Raw genomic sequence first — 21014 nt, 5'->3', positions numbered from 1 at the left:
CAATTTTCTTCAATTTTAGTCATCCGGTGGTAGTGACAGACAGCACGTGAACTCGTCTTGTCATCTTGCAGTGCTGTTTTTAACCCTCACGTTTGTATGTTTATTAAACTGATAGCAAACTAGCGTTACTAGCGTTACATAAACCGGTTAGGACCTGCTGCTAACATTGTGTTAAATTGGTGCTAAAGTAGTGTTGTACAGTAGTACCTCGGTTATCAACCGCAATCCGTTCGAGAAGGCGGTTCAAAAAACGATTTGTTCGAAAAAACAAATCAACCGCCGCGCGAGTTCTGTTATTTCCGGGGTTTTTTGCGGGTGTTCGTTCGAACTGACAATAACAAAGCGCGTTGTGGGTCGGTCAGCTGGCCTGGCCGCGCGTGTTCTGTTATTTCCGGGTTTTGTTGGGGGTGTTTGAGTACTGACTTTCGTTCGAAAACAGAAGCAAAAAAAAAAAAAAATCTCAAAATTTTTGTTCGAGAACAGGACGTTCAAGAACCGAGGCTGTACTGTACCAGTAAGAAACGGTTGCTGAACTAACGTAAGGAATAGGGGCTAAATGTGTGTTAAACTAGTGTTAAACGTATAGAATTTGTGCTAATCTGGTATTAAACTAGTGTTAAACTAGCAAGAAACTGTTGAACGAATGGGAACCTGCTGCTAAACAAGCACTAATCTTCTGATAATCCAGTGTTCAAGAGAAACTGGAGCTAAACTAGCATTTAACTAGTGCTAAACTGGTACTAAACCAGTGAGAAACGGGAGACTAATTACTGTTGAACTACCGTTAAATATCTTATACAGTAGAGCCTCGGTTTTCAACCGCAATCCGTTCTAGAAGGCGGTTTGAAAACCGATTTGGTCGAGAACGGGGCCGTTGTACTGTACTAGTAAGAAACGGGTGCTGAACTAATGTAAAACGTGGGAGAAATTGGTGCTAAATGTGTGTTAAATGTATAGAATTTGTGTTAATCTGGTATCAAACGAGTTTAAACTAGCAAGAAACTGCGTTGAACGAATGGGCACCTGCTGCTAAACAAGGGCTAATCTTCTGATAATCCAGTGTTTGAGAAACTGGAGCTAAACTAGCATTGAACTAGTGCTAAACTGGGACTAAATCAGTGAGAAATAGGAGACGAATTACTGTTGAACTACCGTTAAATGGCTTCTAATACTGTGCTAAACCTGTGCCAAAATCGTGTTAAACCAGCACTAAACTGGTGCCTCAACTGCTCCTAAACCAGCATTTAAACTGGTGTTAAACCAGTATGAAATTTGCACAAATTAGATAAAAATATGCACCAAACCAGTGTTAAACTAGTGAGAAACTCTTGCGAATCTGGTGTTAAAGACAAAGACAAAACTAGTGTTGAATTGGCATTCAACTGGTGCTAAACTTGTGTGAACCTAGATCAAACAAGTGAGGGATTGCAGCTAAACTAGTGCTAAACTGCCGTTAACGCAATGCTGAAGAAACACGAGCTAACCATTGCCTCTCAAATGATATTACACGACCGTATGAAAAATAAACGCATCCCCTCCATGAAATACGAGAGAAGCTCTCTGTTGCCTCACGTGGTCACAGCGCTTCCGGGTCGACCTTAATGACTATTGACCGAAAAAAATAGAGTGTTGCTGACTCTAAGCGATGCTGACGTTTCAATCATCCCCTTGGCGGGTGCTCCTTTTCCCCCGGCCCCGGTCCTGAAGGATGTGGCAGAAAGAGGGCGCTGGCCCAAATTCTGCGCCCGCCACACTTCGGAGATAGATCAGCGCAGGTGCTTCTTTCCTCTACACTCACCTCCTTTCAACGGCAAAATTCTAAGTAGCTCAGATTTGCTCTGATATTTAGATGACGCTAACTACTGCTAAACTACCGGAATTTCCGGCCTACTAGCCGCGACTTTTTTCACACGCTTTCAACCCTGCGGTTTCTGCGTTTATGTAGTTTGTGTATTTTTTTTTTTCACGGCCGCAAGGGGGCACTCTCGCGGAAAAGGTAAGAATGAGACCGGTCGAATATGTGCCGAGGGAGTGACTTTCACCGGCCCTGTTAGCGCTAGCGGAGGCACTGTGCTAGCGTGTTGCTGCTGTGTTCCTGGCATGTCTCAGTGATATTTACCAGTAAGTTTTGTTTTAACCAGCCCTGTTGGTGTTAGCGTAGCGCTAGCTTTAGCGCGGCACTAGCGTTAGCACTAGCATTAAACTCTTCCTGTGTACCGTCTTTGTAAATATCTCGTGTTTCAATGTGATTTTCAATGTGAGCACTTGCGGCTTTCACACAGCTACGACGTATGTATGTACCAAATGGTATTTCCTTTACAAATGGACCCGGTGAGCCTTGTAATCAGGTGTGCTCTGTAGGCCGGGAATTATGGTACTGTAAACTGATGATAGACGATTGATACATTGGTGCTGAATCTGGTGCTGAATTGATGTTAACCCAGTGCTAAAATTGTCTTTAACTAGTGCTAACATTGTTAAACGTGTGTTAACTAGTGTTACACCAGTACAAAACAGGTGCTAAACTATTATCAAATTGCCGTTGATGGTGGCAAACTTGCTAAATGTATGTCCAATTGATGCTAAACTGCAGTTAAACTAGTCCTGAACTGGTCCTAATCTCATGTTAAACTGGTACCAAACTAGTGTGGCACTAGTGTTAGATTGGTCTTGAAGAAGTGCAAAACTAGTGTTAAATTAGCATTAAATTGGCGTTTTAAATTTAGCTCCTGTTAAGCTAACTATTGATAAATTGGTGACAAAGTGGTGCTAACCTAATGTTCAACCAGTGTGAAAAAGGTTCCAAAAAGAGTTTTAAACTGATGCTAAACAAGTCTTGAACTGTTTTGGTGTAAAACTACCGCGAAAATGTGAAAGGTCATTTTGTGGACACGTGCAATATTTTGACGCGCTATGATGTAACATTCATATCAAGCTAGCTCAGCTAACTAGCACAAGTTGCTGTGTGTGTTTATACTTGTGTGTCATCTTCAATATCCTGTGACATCCCCACCCCCGCCCAACACACACTCTGAGGGGAAACACAAGGCTAAGATAAAGCTGTAGCAGCCTTGCTAGTAAACAACAATAATAATCCCGAGTCACATGACCCGCAGGAAGTGGTATTACCATAGTCGGCCGTGACGTCGCTATTCTGCGCTCGAATGACAGCGCTCAGCAACTTATAAATAGCGCTTAGCTTCCTGCGCGCTATATTGTCCTGTAAGCTACACCATTATTGTATTGTTGGCATTCAGAAAAACTGGACAAAACATTAGCTACACCTGCAAAAACTACTACATGAACTGTATTAAAAAAAATAAAAATAAAATCCACATTTGGATGGGTAGGATGAAAAATTCAACATTTGAAACGATCAATTCGTTAGTTAGTGAGGAATGCTATGATTTTTATACTGTCCCTGAAAGCAACACTGGACTACTTCAGCACATAGATTCACATCAGGCAACATTTTGGAGCATTGAAGCATATCATAAAAAATATATATTTACAATGTCAAGTGACAGATATATTGCATACATTTTGGGGGGTGTTTTGCTTAAAAATAAAAAGCAATATTTTGGCAACGTGCTTTCCTCTGCACATCAAAAAATAAAAATTCAACAACGCCCCCTGCAAGCGACAATGACGCTGTGTTATGAAAATGACAAATGTGTTGAGAAAATGAGAAAAAAAGATAGCTGGGATAGACTATAGCACGCCCCCGACCCTAGTGAGGATAAGCGGTCCAGAAAAAAATGAATGAATTACTATTCGTGGAGTAAGTGACAGGGTAAAAGTCATTTTTCTGAGAGGATAAAGTATATATGCCTGTGAGTATTGTTATATTATCTGTCTACACGTGTTGCTCCAATGTTGGTGTTCAAATATCCATTGCATCTAAAATCGATGCTAACACTTTGCATGTCAGTGATGTTTTACATTATTTTAGCATCAAGCTAGCAGGCTAAAAGACTGACACGATTTTGGCCACACGTGCTAGTATAGTGCTAGTATCTTAGTAGAAGTATATTATGTGTAACATATACATAGACGCACTGGGGGGCATGACATCAATTCTACTAAAGTGAGGGTAACGCGGTACCCTGACCAAGTCGGGAGAGTGGGACCACCGGCATGAACTTCAGGTGTAATGAAAATGAAGAAAAACAGTAACATTTAGACATTACATCCTTTGCCACGCCTATTGTTCAAAGATAGCTGGGATAGACCCGAGCACACCTGTGACCCTAGTGAGGATAAGTGGTCCAGAAAATTGATTATCTGTCTACATGTGTTGCTCCAATGTTAGTGTTCAAATATGCATTGCATCTTAAAATCGATGCTAACAATTTGCATGTCAGTGATGTTTTACAATTATTTTAGCATCAAGCTAGCGGGTTACGGGGCACCCTGACCAAGTCGGGAGAGGGGGACCACCGGCATGAACTGAAGGTCTGTGCCAGGGCGTGTCCCCCCCCACCCCCATCCTCCCCGCTTCCGGGCGGGATTCAGGATGAGGTCATCAACGAGAAGTGAAGGAAGGAACGAACGGTGTCCCTATGGAGGCACCAGAAGATGCCAAGCGCGAACTTGTTTTGAGGTCGCGCGGGTTTGCCCGCGTTCGCGACGCGAGAGGACGGAATTGGAGCCCAGCGGCGGATGTCATGCCAACCGTTGCGAGGGAACTCATCCCATCCCTTTCCCCCTTTTGCATCCTCACCTGCTCCATGATTTTCAGCGCGCCTCTTCTTCTCTCCTCCCGACCCGGGCCATGGCGGCCCCGGACTCTCCCAGGATTTTCTTCGTATTACTCGGAGGGTATTCCCAACGACTCTCCTCCTGGGATGCGCGCTTTATCCAACATTTATCTTGTCACGGGTGGGGGGGGGGAATAAATACTCCCGCTCTCTTCCGTCGTACACACGCACGCACACACATTTCTGCGTGTCGCTTCCCTTTGCTCTTTGCCCCCCTTCCCCCTTTCCCGCTGCAGTCGGTTAGAGCAGCCAATCACAGGGGAGCGGCGGGAAGGGCGGCCGCCTCGTGATTGGCCGAGCCCTGGACCTATGACTCCCCGCCCAGCTGTCCCTCTCATGCTTCCCTAAAAAAAAAAAAAAAAACTCTGTTGCCAATGACGACAGCAGCCGACACGCCATTGGGCGAATTTACAAGCCACGCCCCCCTGATTATAGTTCGCAAGGGTGAGGGTGGGGTCATTTGAGGAAAAGCATGTCGGGACGTGTAGTTCTCTTTTGCGGGAGGAGGTCGGACAGTCTTGGCGAGCGCGGTGGGGGGAACGCCACACATCCTTCCCAGGGAAACTCCCACCGAGCAAATAACAGGAACCCCACTAGTGGAGGGGAGAGTACGACAACACGAACACGCACAGACTCAAGGTTGTCCCGCTTCACTCGCGGGCAAAGCCGGACGCTCCGCTCGTGCGTGATGCCCCCACAAATAACGAAGAAAAATAAGGAAGCACAGCGATAAGTGCAAGAAGCAGACGAAGAAGAAATAAGTGCTCAGTGATCTAAAAAAAAAAAAAAAAAGGGCTGTGGAGTGCATACAGATGAGCGGTGTGTCGATTGGTTGAAGCCACTGGCCGCCACCTTGGTACTCCCAAAACGTGTAGAGGACATGTTTTACAGGTTGGATTATGGTGGTTTTTTTTTTTTTTTTTTTTTTTTTACCCAAAGTTTGGCATGTAGAATTAAAAGTGGTCGTGTGAGCTTGACATTTTTCAGTTCTGGTAATATGAAGGATTTTTAATTCGATTTGGTAAGCCAAAAAAAGGCTAAGTGCAAAAGGTAAGACATAAAACACCGTGACGACCAAGAAACCTTGGGCCCGATTTCCGTGACATGTCAACTTTTCCCAAAATACACTATGAAGCACTATCAACATAACATAGCAAAAAACTAAGCATTTTTTTTTGTAATAAAAGCATAAAATTTTGAGTTAATCAGTTAGATACATTTTGGAAATAAGAACACACAATGGGAAAATACATGCGAAATGCATTGTTCTCTACGACGTCCTATTTCAGACATAAAATTTAAACTTGTTCCCTCTGATTTGAAAATCAAATTCAATTTGCAGAGTTCTGTATTATGAAATTCATCAGAAATTTCACAGAAAATCCTTATCCACTGATGAAGTTTGGGAAAATATTGACATCGCTCGGCCTATAAAGGTGAAACAGAGAGTGAACAGTGAACAACAACAACCGGACACAAAACTTTGCTCAAGTGAATTAAGCTCATCAGAAAATGAAAAAAAAAACCTTTCCAAACAAATTTTAACAGTGTCAAAGTAAATCTTTCTAACTTACCTGTTGAATGTTTTCTCAGCCACGAAACTAGCGATAAACGCACAGGTCGACATGGTTGTTTTGGGAATATCAAGATGGCGGATGGCAACTTCAGTTTTGGTGGCCAATGAGCCATCCAGTCTTATTATTATTATTTTTTTTAGATCAGCGTAAATGTTGGCTTGATTAGAAGTTTTTCCCAATGGTGTAAATGGAAAAACCTCTAACGCGTTTCAGTTTACCTATTGCAAATTCAGCACATTGTTGATTTATTATTATTTTTGTTTCAGATATGGCATAATTCACCATATCGCAAGATACACTGTACTTTTTTTGAGTCTTTAAAATAACAGAATGAATAGAGATGTGTGCAGTACTGTATTTTTAAGAGTTTACAACGCCTTTAAGCATATGGAAAGTTTTTATAATAGTACGTTAATGTGTGGGGAATATGTAAAAGAGTCTGGGGAGGATTAAAAATGTGTGTAATCAAAAATGTGTGCTCGTTAGTTTGCGGCGTATGTTAGCATTGCATATGTAAGCGTTAAACTAGCAGGCCATTCTTCAAGCAATGTTATTTAGTTTTGTTTTGATTTTTTAAAGATGCACACACTAAAAATACACAATGTTTAATCACTTTTGCTTGATGTTTAGTTTAACAGTAAAATTCAACTGGGCTGGGCCTCAGGATTTGAGGGCAAAGGGTTTAAAATTGACTTGTGGTCCTTTGTACTGTATATAAGGATTTTGTTTTCTTAACTATAACCGTGCATCTTTTATGAACATTGAAATTAGCATTTAAATACACTTCCGTGCATTCGAGCTCACAGGCACGCTGCACTAAAATGAACTTTTGCATGATGGATTGCGATGTAAATCAGTGGCGCCCTCTGCTGTCCCAAAAGGAGCACCACATATACTTACGGGCCGTCTTTGAAATCATCTTTATTGAACACAAAATCCATGATCACTATTGAGACAACAAATAACCTTTGGTGGTAAAGATAAAATAAATAACAATAAAATAAAGGTGATCGTTTTAGTACGTGTTTTCAACTACTGCGATGGTTCTAACCCATATTGTGCTGATTTGTCTCACGCACACGCACACAAAACATCATCGTGGACTAATTCAATCATTCGGAAGAGTCCATCTGTTGTTTTCTGCATGGAGAGGCCTGAATGGTCCAGCCACTGGTTGTCCTCCCTGAAACAGACGATGCCTAATCACGTCACACGTCATCTGCTACATACTATTTGGACATTTCCCCATCGTTAAATGGTTTCTTACGCATACAAAACACGTTTAGAGTACAAGCGGAAAAAATGATCATATTTACGTAATGCCTTTAAACGCACCCTCACCCTCGTCCGCGATGGAAGCAGTTGGGATGCCAGGGAGGAAAGGCGCCTCCTTCTCGTCCTCCTCGTCGCCCTCCACACGGCCGCCATCATCCTCACAACATGTAGATGATGTACGAGAGGAAAACGAGACCCATGATGGCGAAAAACATCAATACCATAATGTCCACCATGATTGCGGTGACGACAAAAACGAGCTGCGGGAGAAGCGAGCTGGGCGGGAGCCAATCGAAGACTTCGGCTACAATCGGAAGACTTCGGAAATAGGCACGGTCCTGACGAATGCACAAATCAAAATAGTTTTTTTTTTTTCAGATACAAAAGGCCGAAATTAAGCATATTTACGTTTCATAACGACCCTATTGATCAGATGGAAATTCGTTTAAACATCGTTCATTTGCCTTGTTAAAATTCCTTAATGATTTCATGGTCTACATCTAAGACGAACACGGGTCGAACTTGGTCACCAGCTTTCGAATCAGTTTCTACGAATTTATTTGATTAATATGACCTTGCGAATTCTTGTTAAAAAAAAAAAACAAGGTATTTTAAATTCAAATTGTACGGCGCATCATGTGGTGTCATACCAGTAACCGCGACAGGTGGCAGTAAAGAAACCACATAGTTCACCATAGAAGAAAAACCCCCGAAAGTTAACACGGCGCTAAACAACGACTTTCTGAACATCGATTTTATTCCGTAATTATGAGAAACGTATCACATAATTCTGTGAAATGTTTCAGTTGTCAATGACTGCTCCAGTTCTGGTTGTGTACTTTTAATAAAACTATACATACACGTGCTACAGTGTGACATATTCATTAGACACTGTGGAATCCTGCACATCTAAGTCGTACTAAAATCATGAAATAGAACGATGTTGGACATTTATGGGCATAATTATGCAATGTACTGTTATTTTGTTGTGCCACATTAAAATGTGGCTGTATCTATTTCTTAAAGAACAGTACTTTTTGCCACATCTGGTAATTACTATTAAAAAAAATAATTGTCAGACTTAATTATTTACTAAATGGACCCTCCTTCCTTTTTTCCTTCCTGCTTACCTTTCATTTTTCCTCTCACCTTGGTTACCTTTCATACAGTTGAAGGTACTTAATTAAATCTTGCGGAAATTAATGCAACATTTCTATTCAAAAACATAATTCTCACAATAATTGTGTGGCATTTAACAAAATGCAATGATTTTAGTGATCCTGACTGACCTGAAACAGGAACGATTTCATCTGATCAGACAGTGAGACAAAAAATAATAATAATGTAAAAGATATTTGTGCACAGTGGATCTAAACCTCTGGTTTCAACTGTATTTGTATGTAACTGCCACTCATACATCCTTTATCCTTTCTTCTGGCCTCATTCATCCTTCATTTCTTCCCTTCCCTCCATCCTTTCCCCCTTGTCTTCCTCCTTTCATTTATTATGCACTTTACTGCTGCTTAACATCCCTTTCTTTTCCATCCTTCCTTTCCTAACCACATCTATCCCACTTCAATTCTTTATTCCTACTCTTCATTTCTTTAATCTTTCCCTTTTCGTCCACCCGTCTTCCCTTTAGTTCATCCTTCCCTTTCTGAACTTTTCAGCACCATACCTGCCATTCATCCTTTCCTTTCTGAATTTTTTAGTACCATTCATCCTTTCTTCCTGCCTTGCACCCTTTTGTCTTTTCTTCCATTGCTGTATTCGCCCTCTATTTTCTTCATTTCATACTTTTTTCCCGTCATCCTTTTCTCCTTTTCATGCCTTATCTTCTCTTCCATCTTCATTTCTTCCATCTTTCCTTCCGCTTTTATCCACCCGTCTTTCCTTTAGTTCATCCTTCCCTTTCTGAATTTCTTACCACCATTCATCCTTTCTTCCTGCCTTGCACCTTTTTGGTTTTTCTTCCATTGCTGTATTTCTTCATTTCACACTTTTTTCCCCGTCATCCTTTCCTTCCTTATCTTCTCTTCCATCTTCCCCCTTTCATCCACCCATCTTTCCTTTAGTTCATCCTTCCTTTTGAGCACCATTTTCTTTCTTCCATTGCTGTATTCGCCCTCTCTTTTCTTCATTTTGCACTTTTTCCCCATCATCCTTTCCTTCTTTTTCATGCCTTATCTTCTCTACCATCCTGTTTTTATTCGTGCCAACTTTCTTCCTCACTATCTTCTCTCCCTTTTCCTTCATGGACCCCTTTTCTACTTTCATTCCCTTTTTTTTCCCAACTTTCTTCCATTTAACACCAGCATTCCTTTCATTCAATAAGCCCCTCTATCATTCTTTCATCCTTTTCTTTATTTTTTCCAGTCTACCATCCATCTTCTTAGCTGCTCATCCTCACAAGGGTCGAGATAGTGCTAGAGATGGAGACAATTTAGATTGTCCACTTAATGTTGCAAGTTTTTGGGATGTGGGAGGTAACCTGGTGCCCGGAGGAGAACATGCAAACTCGACACTGGGAGGGGATCGAACCCGCGTCCTCAGAACCGTGAGGCCAACGCTTTACCAGCTGAGCTACCATTCCTCTCACCCTTTATTTTTAGGATCATCAAAACGTTTTTTTTTTTTCTTTAAAATGACATTTATATTTTTGCATTTCTTGTTAATTACAACATGTGTGTGTGTACCTTTGCCACCTCCGCGGACTTCGGTGAAAAAATAAAGACGCTTCAACGTTCGGAACTTCAAAATGTTGTCGTGTACATCAGGAACTCACTCACCCCCAACAAACATATCAACAAAAACAAAATTTCCTAATCTTTCTGTCGCACCGGCTTGAAGAATTTACGATGGTCCCACCCACAGATTTGTGTCAACCACCTTACGTTTGGAAGTGTGACAACTACGTGGTTCAGTGGTTAGAGCACTGGTTTGTTAACCAGGATTTGTGGGTTTGTATCCCGCTCGGACCTCCAATCCCATCCAACTTTTATTGTTTTTTTGAACCCACAATGATATCCTCGTCTGTTTTTCTTCACGTAAAGGTGAATTATTGCTTGCAGGATATCTTTCGCAATGCATGTCGGACAATCCTAGAGACTAGAATTCCTCACTAGAAATCAATCGGCGAAGTGTGCACAATAAAAACAAGTTGAGAAGAATTACCCGGATGAAAAGTGAAATGCGCAATTGTAATTTTATTTTAGGAGAGGTTGTTTTGTTCTTTCAAGAATTCTAGAAACTAGAATTCCTCAATAAAATAAGATTTTAAGAGTACTTTTGAAAAACATAAAAAGGCTCGAGCACTTTTGATAAAAGACTCCTCTAATACAATTATAACGGGGATCATTGGATTTTCACTATTCAGGGCCTTGTCCCTATCTGCCACAGATAGCGAGGGGATGACTGTATATGCAATATATTGTAATATGATCATGTTGTTCATGTGGCAGTGTGGTGCTGAGATGACACCAAATTTAGTTCAGTGTGCTGACACAATAGTTAAATTTAGCAGGCCGCCACACCCTTTCCAGTCATCCTTTTCGAGCAGATAGACGTCTCCCTGTCAATAAAACGAGACAAGCAGAGTCCAGTGCACTTTATTATTGACTTTTGCTCAGAAATTCATAAGAAATAACCTGCAGGAATGCAACCTCACAGCAGATATAAGTTAAAATGTCACTGAAGATTATATTAACGCTATGATTACAAATCAATGGAGGCCCGTGATGATATTTTAAAATCTACAAGCAGGTACAGACTACTGAGACAAAAACACGATGCACTGAGGTGTGCTGCTGATAAGACCCTGACAAAAATGTCCTTTGCGACACGTGGCCGTTGAGGGTGACGGACGGACTTCACATAGCTTTCACTTTGATCTGCTTCATCTTCATCTGCTTCTTCTCGATCTTCTTCTGCTCTCGTCTCTGAGCCGCTTCCTGAACAAAAGGAAACAATGCAAATGTTTGTGATCATTACAAAACAAGCACAACACCAGAAACTGCTTCGTTTGGTTGTTGCGGGACCTCGAGGCGGCGCTGTCTCTCGGGGTCCTCCTCGTTCATGATCCTTTCCTTCTCGGCCCGCTTCTTCTCCTCGCGGCGGGTCTGTGCGGCCTCCTGGCGCTGAGCGTGGGTCTGCTTAAGAAAGTTCTCCTCCACGCGGGCACGGTTGCGGTCTGCCTTCATTTTCCCCTGCGGGGTGGAGAAGGGTGACAAAAAGACTTTTGTGCTCTAGTCTGTTTGGTTTGAATTTGTTTGTGTCGTGTGTGTCTGTTTGGTATTCGTGTTTGTTTCTATATTGGTTTACAAGTTTAGGCATGCGTTTGTTGTGTCACCATGGTGAATTTGTGTGTATTTAGTTTTGTTATAGTTGTTCGGTGTTAGTGTGTTTGGGCAGTGTGTGTTTTTTGTGTTGTTTGGTTTGAGTTTTTTGTGTGTTATACATGTTAGTACGAGTGGGTGAATGTGGTATTGTGTGTATGTAATGTGTGTTTGGTTTTGTTATATGTGTTGGTATGAGTGGGTGAGTGTGTTTTGTGTGTTTGTATTTGAGGGTTGTGTGAGTGTATGTAATCTGTCTTTGGTTTTATTATACGTGTTGGTATGAGTGGGTGAATGTGCCATTGTGTGTTTGTTTTTGGGTCTTGTGTGAGTGTATGTAATGCGCGTTTGGTTTTGTTATACGTGTTGGTATAAGTGGGTGAATGTTGTATTGTGTGTTTGTATGTAAAGTGTATTTGTATCTGTGTATTGTGTGAGTGTATGTAATGTGGTTTGGTTTTGTTATTCGTGTCGGTATGAGTGGGTGAATGTGGTATTGTGTGTTTGTATGCGTGTTTGGTTTTGTTATACGTGTTGTATGAGTAGGTAAATGTGGTATTGTGTGTTTGTATGCGTGCGTGTTTTGTTTTGTTATTTGTGTTGGTATGAGTGGGTGAATGTGGTATTGAGTATGTATGTGTGTGTTGTGTGAGTGTACGTAATGTGCATTTGGTTTTGTTATATGTGTTGGGATGAGTGGGTGAACGCGGTATTGTGTGTTTGTATTTGTGTGTTGTGTGAGTGTATGTAATGTGTTTGGTTTTGTTACAGGTAATTGTTATTATTGTAATTTAGTGTTGTTGCATGTTTGACATTGGTGTATGCATATTTGCGTTTTAATGTGGGGGTAAGTGTGGTTCTCTGTGTGTATATATTTGGCATTGCATAAGTTTGGTATTCAGTGCATGTATGTTTTTGTGTCCATCTATTTTCTTGTTGTGTAAGTGTTCTTACCTCTCTGTTGAGACGCAGCTTCTTGACTTTATCGATGCTGTAGATGACCATGTTCATGAGGGGCAGCAGAGCGTCCATATCTTTGGGAGAAGTGTTGCCCATTCCAGGCACTGCAAGACAAAAATACATAAATAAATAACTGGGAACCACATTAATGACACCAAACGGGATGTTTCTTCTGTGAGTGTTGTAATAAAGACCAAATGGCTACCGTTAAATGTAAACAGCAGGGTCTTCTTGGTTTCAGGCAGCTTTAAGGGCTGACCCTCCCTTGAAAAACAACACAGGGTATTTTCCATTCAAACAAATCAGAAAATGTATTTTTTTAAATTACATATTTGAAGTAATGAGATTCTCACTCTTGCATAACCTTTGGACCAGAAAATTGGTCCGAAAAATGGATGGACTCGATCTTGTCGGCGTGGTTGGTGATGTAATGAACCATCTGTGTAACACAATCACACAAAATTACAGAAACAAATGGAAAAAAAAATCATATACTTAAAAATATATACATATTTTAACAAATGTCACCTTATTGTCCATCACGCCATCTGTGACCTCACCCATCTCTGTAAGAATAGTTAAAGAGTCTGGAAGGCCGAACTTGGCTCCGGACTTTGGCTTGTCGCCACAGAACTCACTCTGCACACAAACAGTAACGACGCCAGCCCCAACTGATTGTTTACGTACTGTTAGCATCTTTCATGGCTCATGCAAACCGGCGACTAAATGAGGTGCGGTCAGGTATTTACCAAGTCCTGCATTTCCTTCTGGAGGCGGGCCATCGCCTTCTTAGTGCCCACAGCAAACACAAACGTGTCCATATCCTCATCATTTAGAGTCACTTTAATTTGCTACACACATAAAGACAAAGACGTGCAGTGTTTACTGGACAACTCAGCTGTTGACGCTTTCCCTCTGCACAAGCATAAGTGGAGCTTCCTTGCTGAGCAGATACCAACCACTTGGTCACAGGTGGGCCTCATCATCCTGGCCAGAACATTGAGCAGGTCTTGCCTCTTCAGGAACTGCAAGCACAAAAACAAGCACAACCCTAATTAAAAGGGATTTTTCACAAACACAACATTACCACTCTTATGCTCTGCACTAATTCCCACATGCACAGAGCTACTTCACCATACATGCGGTACACTATCACACAATCTTATCACACTATAGAGCTCGTGCACGTGATGTCACCATTTTCACGGCGCCATATTGCTGGTCAAAAAGAGCTGCTCGACAGTGTGGGGGACATTGAACCGGAGCAGAATATACACAATGCCCGAGACTTGTTGGTGCTGTTGGTTGTCATAACAAATGAGACAGATAGTCAAAGAGATCATTCTATGGAATACCAGCTGAAAAGACCAGAAAATATCGATGGATTTCGCCAATTAAACGTGATGGATGGTGCCCAACCAAATACACATGCCTGTGTAGTGATCACTTCAGGTAGGAATTAATCTTCTCAATCTCAAATTGCCAAAAAGTATTTATAATGGCAAGTTGGCTCATTTGAGAACAATGCGTTTAAAAAAAAAAAAAAAAAAGACAAGAGTCGTCTCCAACATATACGAAAGCGTGTTGCGGCCACACACTAAACTTCGGTAAACCTCTCCCTGACAGAAGTTTTTGTTCTCAAATGAGTCCAATGCGTATTTAAAAAAAAAAAGAAAATAAAACGCCGGCCACACAAAGGTTTACGTAGGTTAACGTGTGGCCGCAACATGTTTCCGTGTACGGGCACTGAAGCCTATCCCAGCGGTTTATTTTCTTTTTTATAAATACACATTGGACTCATTCCAGAACAATGCACATTTAAAAAAATACTTCTGTGATGGAGAGGTTTATCAAAGTTTAACGTGTGGCCGCAACACGCTTCTGTGTACACAGGATCAGAATCGCGACCTAATGAATTGAATTAATGAATGCGAGTTTGTGTAAAACCAGGGGTCATTATTTCAATATTATTTGTTTTGAAAATAACTGAGTGGCTCCATCACTATGTGAGATTTATTCTTAAGAACAAATCCAGCAACAAAGTATTTGTATGCGTCCAGACTTTTCTACGCTTTCAAACTCTTCTGTGTAAATCTCGACGATTTACTCACCAGATCCATGTTGAGATCCAGTTGTCCAAGACAAGCGGAAACAGGTTAACAGTCCACTTTCTTATCAGCGGAAACATCGACTTGGAAATTAAATATGGGTCCTCTATGCCAAGTGTCTCTCATTTTTCCACGTACCTTCGTTTATTATCACCTTCTAAATGTTTAACGGTATGGGACAAAACTCTGGGTGTCATGCTATAAGACATTTTCGTGCCGTCTCCAACCGACTTAGCATTGAAGAATGCTTTGCAAGACCGTCAATGTGGGCAGTCACGTGACTTCGGTGACGTAGGTGCACGAGCTCTCTAGTATACTATCCTGGCATTACCCCTTTCCCTACATTACACTAACCTTGAGCTGTATGAGCATGCCCTCACAGCAGACGCGTCCAGAGCACCAAAGGTTGTAGACGTGTTCATTTTCCTGATTGAGCTTCCCCGTGCTCACTGCTTCTTTGCTTGTGCCATCGTCGCCTGTGTGTGCCAACCGCAGTTTTCGAGTTATTTTATCATGATAAAACCTCACCCCAAACAATCACGGGCGACTCACCCACAAGAGCAAAGTTGCTCTCCAGCAGCTCTCTGTGAGAGTTGAACCAGGACTGAGCCAGGCGGCTGTTCTTGTTCTTGCCGATGATGTAGTTCATGATATAGGCCAGCAGGCCTGTCACCATCAGGATCTCCATGTAGTAGCTCTCCCAGCTATTCTGAAGATGGGCCGGAACCTGACCACAAGCAAACAACAATAAGTCTCTATTAAACACCATCCCCACTTCAGGTGCAGGTTAGAAATTAAAGAAGCAACTTTGGACACAGCGATGAGGCTCGGAAGTCTTTAAAACTGTCAACATATAGTACTCAGTTGTGGAGAAGTGTTCTACTCTATTTTTGCTGATTTTATGGGAGCAAGGCTAAACCAGCACCCAGGGACACACTTGTGCACCCAGCATAAGTAAGACAACACCCAATGCACAAGAATTTGAGCACGTTTCCCTTTGGGTTGTCTGCTGGCTTGCCTGTATTACAGCACCACGGAAGGACCCAAGAGAACATGTCAACTCCACACAGGTGGTACCGGGATTTGAACCCCGGTCCTCAGAACTGGGAGGCCAATGTTCCACAACCAGTTGCACCACCATGCTGCCCCTAGATTTCATCGCTATGTTAAATGTTCAGGTGACATTTAAAAGACTACATTATGGTCTTTTTACAATGTTCACATGGCAATTAAAATGGCTATTTTGGTCTTGCTATAAAAATAGGAACTTACTTTCATTCAGCTTTGCTTTAAATTCTACCGTAATTCCCGGCCTGCAGAGCGCACCTGATTATAAGCCTCACCCAGTACATTTGCAAAAGAAATACCATTTGGTACATACATACGCCGAAGCTGTGTAAAAGCCGCAAGTGCCCACATTGAAATACAAGATATTTACAAAGAAAGACGGTACACAGAGAGTTTAATGCTAGCGCCGCCGTGTTAATGCTAACGCTGGCACTGCTGCACTAACGCTAATGCTGCGCTAACAGGGGCGGTTAAAAAAAAACCATACTGGTAAAAATCACTTAGACACGGCAGTAACACGCTAACACAGCGCTAACAGGGCTAGACTGGTAAAAGTCACTTCCTCGGTACATATATTCGACCGGTCTCACTCTTACTTTTTCCGCTCGACTGCCCCCTTGCACCCGTTAGAAAAAAAATTTGAAATTAGCTGCATCACCACATAAACCGCAGGGTTGAAAGCATGTGAAAAAATTTGCGACTTATAGGCCAGAAATTACGGTACTTTGTCTGGCGTAAAACATTTATAAAAGTCTACATTTTCTCTGGCATTAAATTCATTCAGGAAGTGTTTGATGTCTACTATATTTGACAGACAAAAAAAAAAAAAAAAAAAAGGGATGAGTGATAAAAATAATCTGAGGCGAGGCTTTAAGAGTTTAACAGATTTACCGTGTGAATTATGAGAGGGTCTTTCATGGGATGGCCCGTCTTCTCCATGTCTCCAATCCCCTCAAACTCCTCCTGGTCATATTTACTGTAAATATCCTGATCCTGAAGCACAAGTCACAGAAAAAAATACATTGAATACAATTTCTGAAACATATACAGTACATAAAGTTGAAGAAACCGCACACATAAATACGGCAACAAACAAGCTTCCCCACATTACGGTCCCCCAACATACACACAACCTCTCCCATATGCACTGAACCCTTAAAAACACAATACCCAACCCATATATTCTCTCTACACCACTGCAGACTACACTACTACAATGGTACTACAACAGTACACATCAGCCTAACCTCACAATACACAGTACACCAACTCCTCACACACATAAAAAAAGCACAACACTACACTACCTTCACACACAATAACTCAACTAATCATCCTACAGGGGGTCGATCAATATAAATTTTTTGTTAGGACGATGGATATTTTTAGTGAGGGCGGCACGGTGCCTCAGCTGGTAAAGCGTTGGCCACACAGTTCTGAGGTCCCAGGTTTGATCCTGGACCCGCCTGTGTGGCGTTTGCATGTTTTCCCTGTGCCTGTCTGGGTTTTCTCCGGGCACTCTGGTTTCTTCCCACATCCCAAAAACATGCAACATTAATTGGACACTCTAAATTGCCCCTGGGTCTGATTGTGAGTGCGAACGTTTGTCTCGATGAGCCCTGCGATTGGCTGGCAACCAGTTCAGGGCGAAACCCGCCTCCTGCCCTTTGACAGCTGGAATAGGCTCCAGCACTCCCCGCGATGCTCTTGAGGATAAGCGGTCCACACGCTAGACTACAGTACTTCACTCATCCGGTCACATAAGCAAATACACGGACACAACATTACAGTCTGTCACGTAACCTGCGCGTCCGAGTCATCAAAACCGTCTTGACCATCCTCCAGCTCCACCGTGGCCTCGTCTTCATCCTCGTCTTCATCGTGCTGCGAGGAAGGGCTGCCCCGCGCTGGCGGCGGCGGGACAGTGCCTGACTCGGACGCCGCGTCATCGCTCGTATCTTCGAACTCGGCAAAGTCGTTGTCGTCGAAGTCAGCCACATCCTCGCCATCGTCAAAGTCGTCGTTGTAGCGCCCTCTCGAGACGGGGAGGGCCAGGAGCAGCAGCAGCAAGGAAGACAGCCGGAGGAGGGTCAAATGTTGCATGGTGTTGCTTGAGCAGGATGTCGAGGAAACAAACAAGAGGGAAAAGTGACCATCATTAAATATTTGTCATCTTTTTTTCTATAATCCTTAAAGCACATTTGCTTAGGACATGCTAAAGAAACACACTCCAAAAAATATGTAGTGGCTGGTAAAAGGTTGGAAATTCCTACATTGGAGTTTGTGAGTTAAAAAAAACATAATTTTGTTTTCAATGGTACGGAGGCTTTTGAAAGCAACTACAGTGGTGCTTTGACTTGAAATTTCTATTTGTTCTGAACGCTAAACTGAACTTTCCCCTTTCAAATGAATAGAAATTTCAATACATTTCAGTCTACCCAAAAACACAAAAATTTGTAACATGTTCTTAATTAAAAAGAATAGCACAACACACTTTTTTACGATAAAAACACAGTACTAACAATGGAATTGGATGAAAAGATTTTCTTTTTTTTTTTTTTAAATCACGATTGTGCTCCTGGTGTGCAAAGCTTGCCCACCAGGGGGAAGTATATTACAAACATAATAACACACAAACATGGTCACAAATAATCTGCAGTAATATTCGTTTTTTGTAGAGCATGTGCCTTTAAGTATTACTATTTGCTTTGTCTATGTTCTTGTAATATTTGTGTCCAAATATCAGTTGTTGAAAGGGTTAGCATTAAAAGTCCCACATTTTGGCTATTTAGACCCCCATAAAGTGACGATCTCAGACAGACTCAGTATGTGTCAATTTCAAAAAACCTTGGAAAATTTCTACATGCCAAATAGTATAAAAAGTTGGTTTGACAAAATATGTACCCTTTAAGACAGTTACATGGTTGAGTTAAATACATATTTGTTGCAAGTTATATACTTACATTAATAAATGTCATTTAAAAACTTGGTCAAGATACCACTGAATAATATTGCTTTGCATAGTAAATGAATTTCAAAACATGACTTATTTGAAATGTCACGTCGGCAAGAATCGCCAAGTTGAAATCGTGTCGCAGGAACCACCTTGGCAGCACGTTGGCTCTTTTTGAGTTGTCGTGATAACATGCATAGCACAAGTGTTACAACGTTTCTATGCGTAGTTTTTAGGTTGGACACTTGACACTTGGGAATCGCACTCCCAGTGGCCTAATCCAACCCCTCCCCCCAAACCCCACTAACACTTTCTTATTAGCCACTTCTGACGCTAACACGCTAACTAGCTAGCAGCAGCAGCCCCAGTTGACAGCGGAAAGTGACACCGTAGCACTTTGTGAACCGATTCCAAGCAAAAAGAAAAGAATCGAACCATCTTACCGGGACGTTACCGCTGGGTTCGCGTTACGGTATCTGTTCTCGAGTAACCCCGAAATAATAACCCCGATAAACTACAACGACTGATTGGAGCAGGCTGTCTTGACAAGGATTTAACCTCTCAAAGTAAAACTACGGTGGCGAGACTTCTATCTGTGTTACCGCGAGAGTTTGAGTACGTCAACAACGCGAGCATTGATTGTTTTGAAATCTGTACCCCAAAAAACGCATCGTAAAGCTTAGCTAGGTCTGTATAAAAAGCAATAACGTCACTGAACTTTACAAGAGATCATTTATGTGGCAGAGCTTTCAAATACGATGCAAAATGTATAAGTGTTTATTTTTTTAAACATTTGAATGAAGTTCTAGTTAGTTACGTAGCGTAACCACACGAGTTTATTACATAAATATGTCAAATCAAGAGGTTACATGTCCGAATGTAATAATCGTCTGATTTAAAAGAAATTCTGAAAAAAAGAGTAGATTTTAAGTTTAATTTCGAACCAAAAGTTGCCTCCTTGCTGAGCTTTACAGATCTATGGTCTTACATAGACTTTTGGTTTGGTTAAAAAAAAAAAAAAAAAAACCATTATCATTGTTCCTGACAGATATGTAACGAAAAAAACAACAACTATGAGTTTAAAATAAGGATGGAAACTTGTGCAAGGGATAAAACTTAACAGTGTTGGGAAAGTTCATTTTCTACTCAAACGAGTTAAAAGTTCAGTTTACTGCTTCTGAATTAATATTTTTATACTAAGTTCACCATTCCAAACACGAAGGAGTTCATAGTTCTGTTTTTTCCCCGCAACACTGGCATTTCATTTTCCCATTCGACGCAGCTAAACCTGAAACAGCCATACCATCAATTAGGTTATTGCAAGTATTAAACAATAAAACGCACATCGCAATCTAGAATAATTGGGCGATGCGCTCATGGGACATTCATGAAATAAATCATCAAATAATTTATTGGTTCACGATTTTCAAAGATCTTAATAGTTTAGGGCTACCGATTATTATTTTAAAGTCCACACCAGAATTATGTAACACAGAAAACTGAACATGTGAACCAATAATTTATATTGTAGAGATTTCAAATCAGATGTACACATGTGAAAAGTTTTCAAACACTTGTGAATGAGTTGACGTATTGTAACAGTCTGGGAGACTAGCAACATGTTTATACTGTAAATAACTTTTACACGCTCAAATTCATTGATGTTGTGACAGAAATAATGTGCTGATACTTACAAAAAATAGAGGTACAGTCGGGAGTGCACTCTGGACCGTTCGGAAAAAATGTTAGGGTTAGTTCGGTTCGGTTTTTTCGGAGTCCCACACTATGGGTGTGGCAGAAGGTTTTCTGGTCGCGATGACCGTACCACCTACCTTGAAGAGTACCTGCATCTTTCTTTTTCGGTACTGTAGAAGAGCACTTCCATTAAATAGAAAGGCATAACCGGAAGTCGTCTAGTTGTTGTCCGCTAGCTTGACAGCTCTGTCGTTCCGAGTAAGCTATGGCTGACACTCTTTGTT

At 41.5% G+C, this 21014-nt stretch overlaps 2 protein-coding genes across 4 annotated transcripts in view; both read right to left on the bottom strand.

Annotated features, from left to right (window-relative positions):
* The window catches only part of arhgap23a (Rho GTPase activating protein 23a), a 69536-nt gene extending 64665 nt beyond the window's left edge, over positions 1-4871 (bottom strand). The window contains exon 1 of the mRNA XM_061847314.1: positions 4724-4871. Coding sequence (XP_061703298.1) covers positions 4724-4732 — 9 coding nt within the window. The 5' untranslated portion in view covers positions 4733-4871. The remainder of the gene's footprint in view (positions 1-4723) is intronic.
* A 6333-nt stretch (positions 4872-11204) lies between these two features.
* On the bottom strand, positions 11205-21006 carry ccdc47 (coiled-coil domain containing 47). Of its 3 annotated transcripts, XM_061846492.1 has the most exons (14): positions 20868-20973; positions 20730-20759; positions 17886-18192; positions 16974-17075; positions 15567-15741; positions 15369-15490; positions 13866-13931; positions 13656-13757; positions 13435-13545; positions 13260-13345; positions 13112-13170; positions 12901-13010; positions 11650-11817; positions 11205-11562 (listed from the first exon to the last, which is right to left on the bottom strand). In XM_061846492.1, the coding sequence occupies exons 1-14, from the start codon at positions 20933-20935 to the stop codon at positions 11482-11484; spliced, it is 1587 nt and encodes a 528-aa protein (XP_061702476.1). In that variant the 5' UTR covers positions 20936-20973; the 3' UTR covers positions 11205-11481. The 3 variants fall into 3 exon arrangements, with proteins under 3 accessions (XP_061702476.1, XP_061702477.1, XP_061702478.1); XM_061846493.1 differs by lacking the exon at positions 20730-20759 and having other exon boundaries at positions 20868-21006; XM_061846494.1 differs by lacking the exons at positions 20730-20759; positions 20868-20973 and adding an exon at positions 19479-19697.
* Between the last annotated feature and the right edge of the window lie 8 nt (positions 21007-21014).

The sequence above is a fragment of the Syngnathoides biaculeatus genome, chromosome 16 (genome assembly GCF_019802595.1).
Source record: "Syngnathoides biaculeatus isolate LvHL_M chromosome 16, ASM1980259v1, whole genome shotgun sequence".
Taxonomy (NCBI): Eukaryota; Metazoa; Chordata; class Actinopteri; order Syngnathiformes; family Syngnathidae; genus Syngnathoides; species Syngnathoides biaculeatus.
This window is presented reverse-complemented; position numbering and strand designations above follow the sequence as displayed.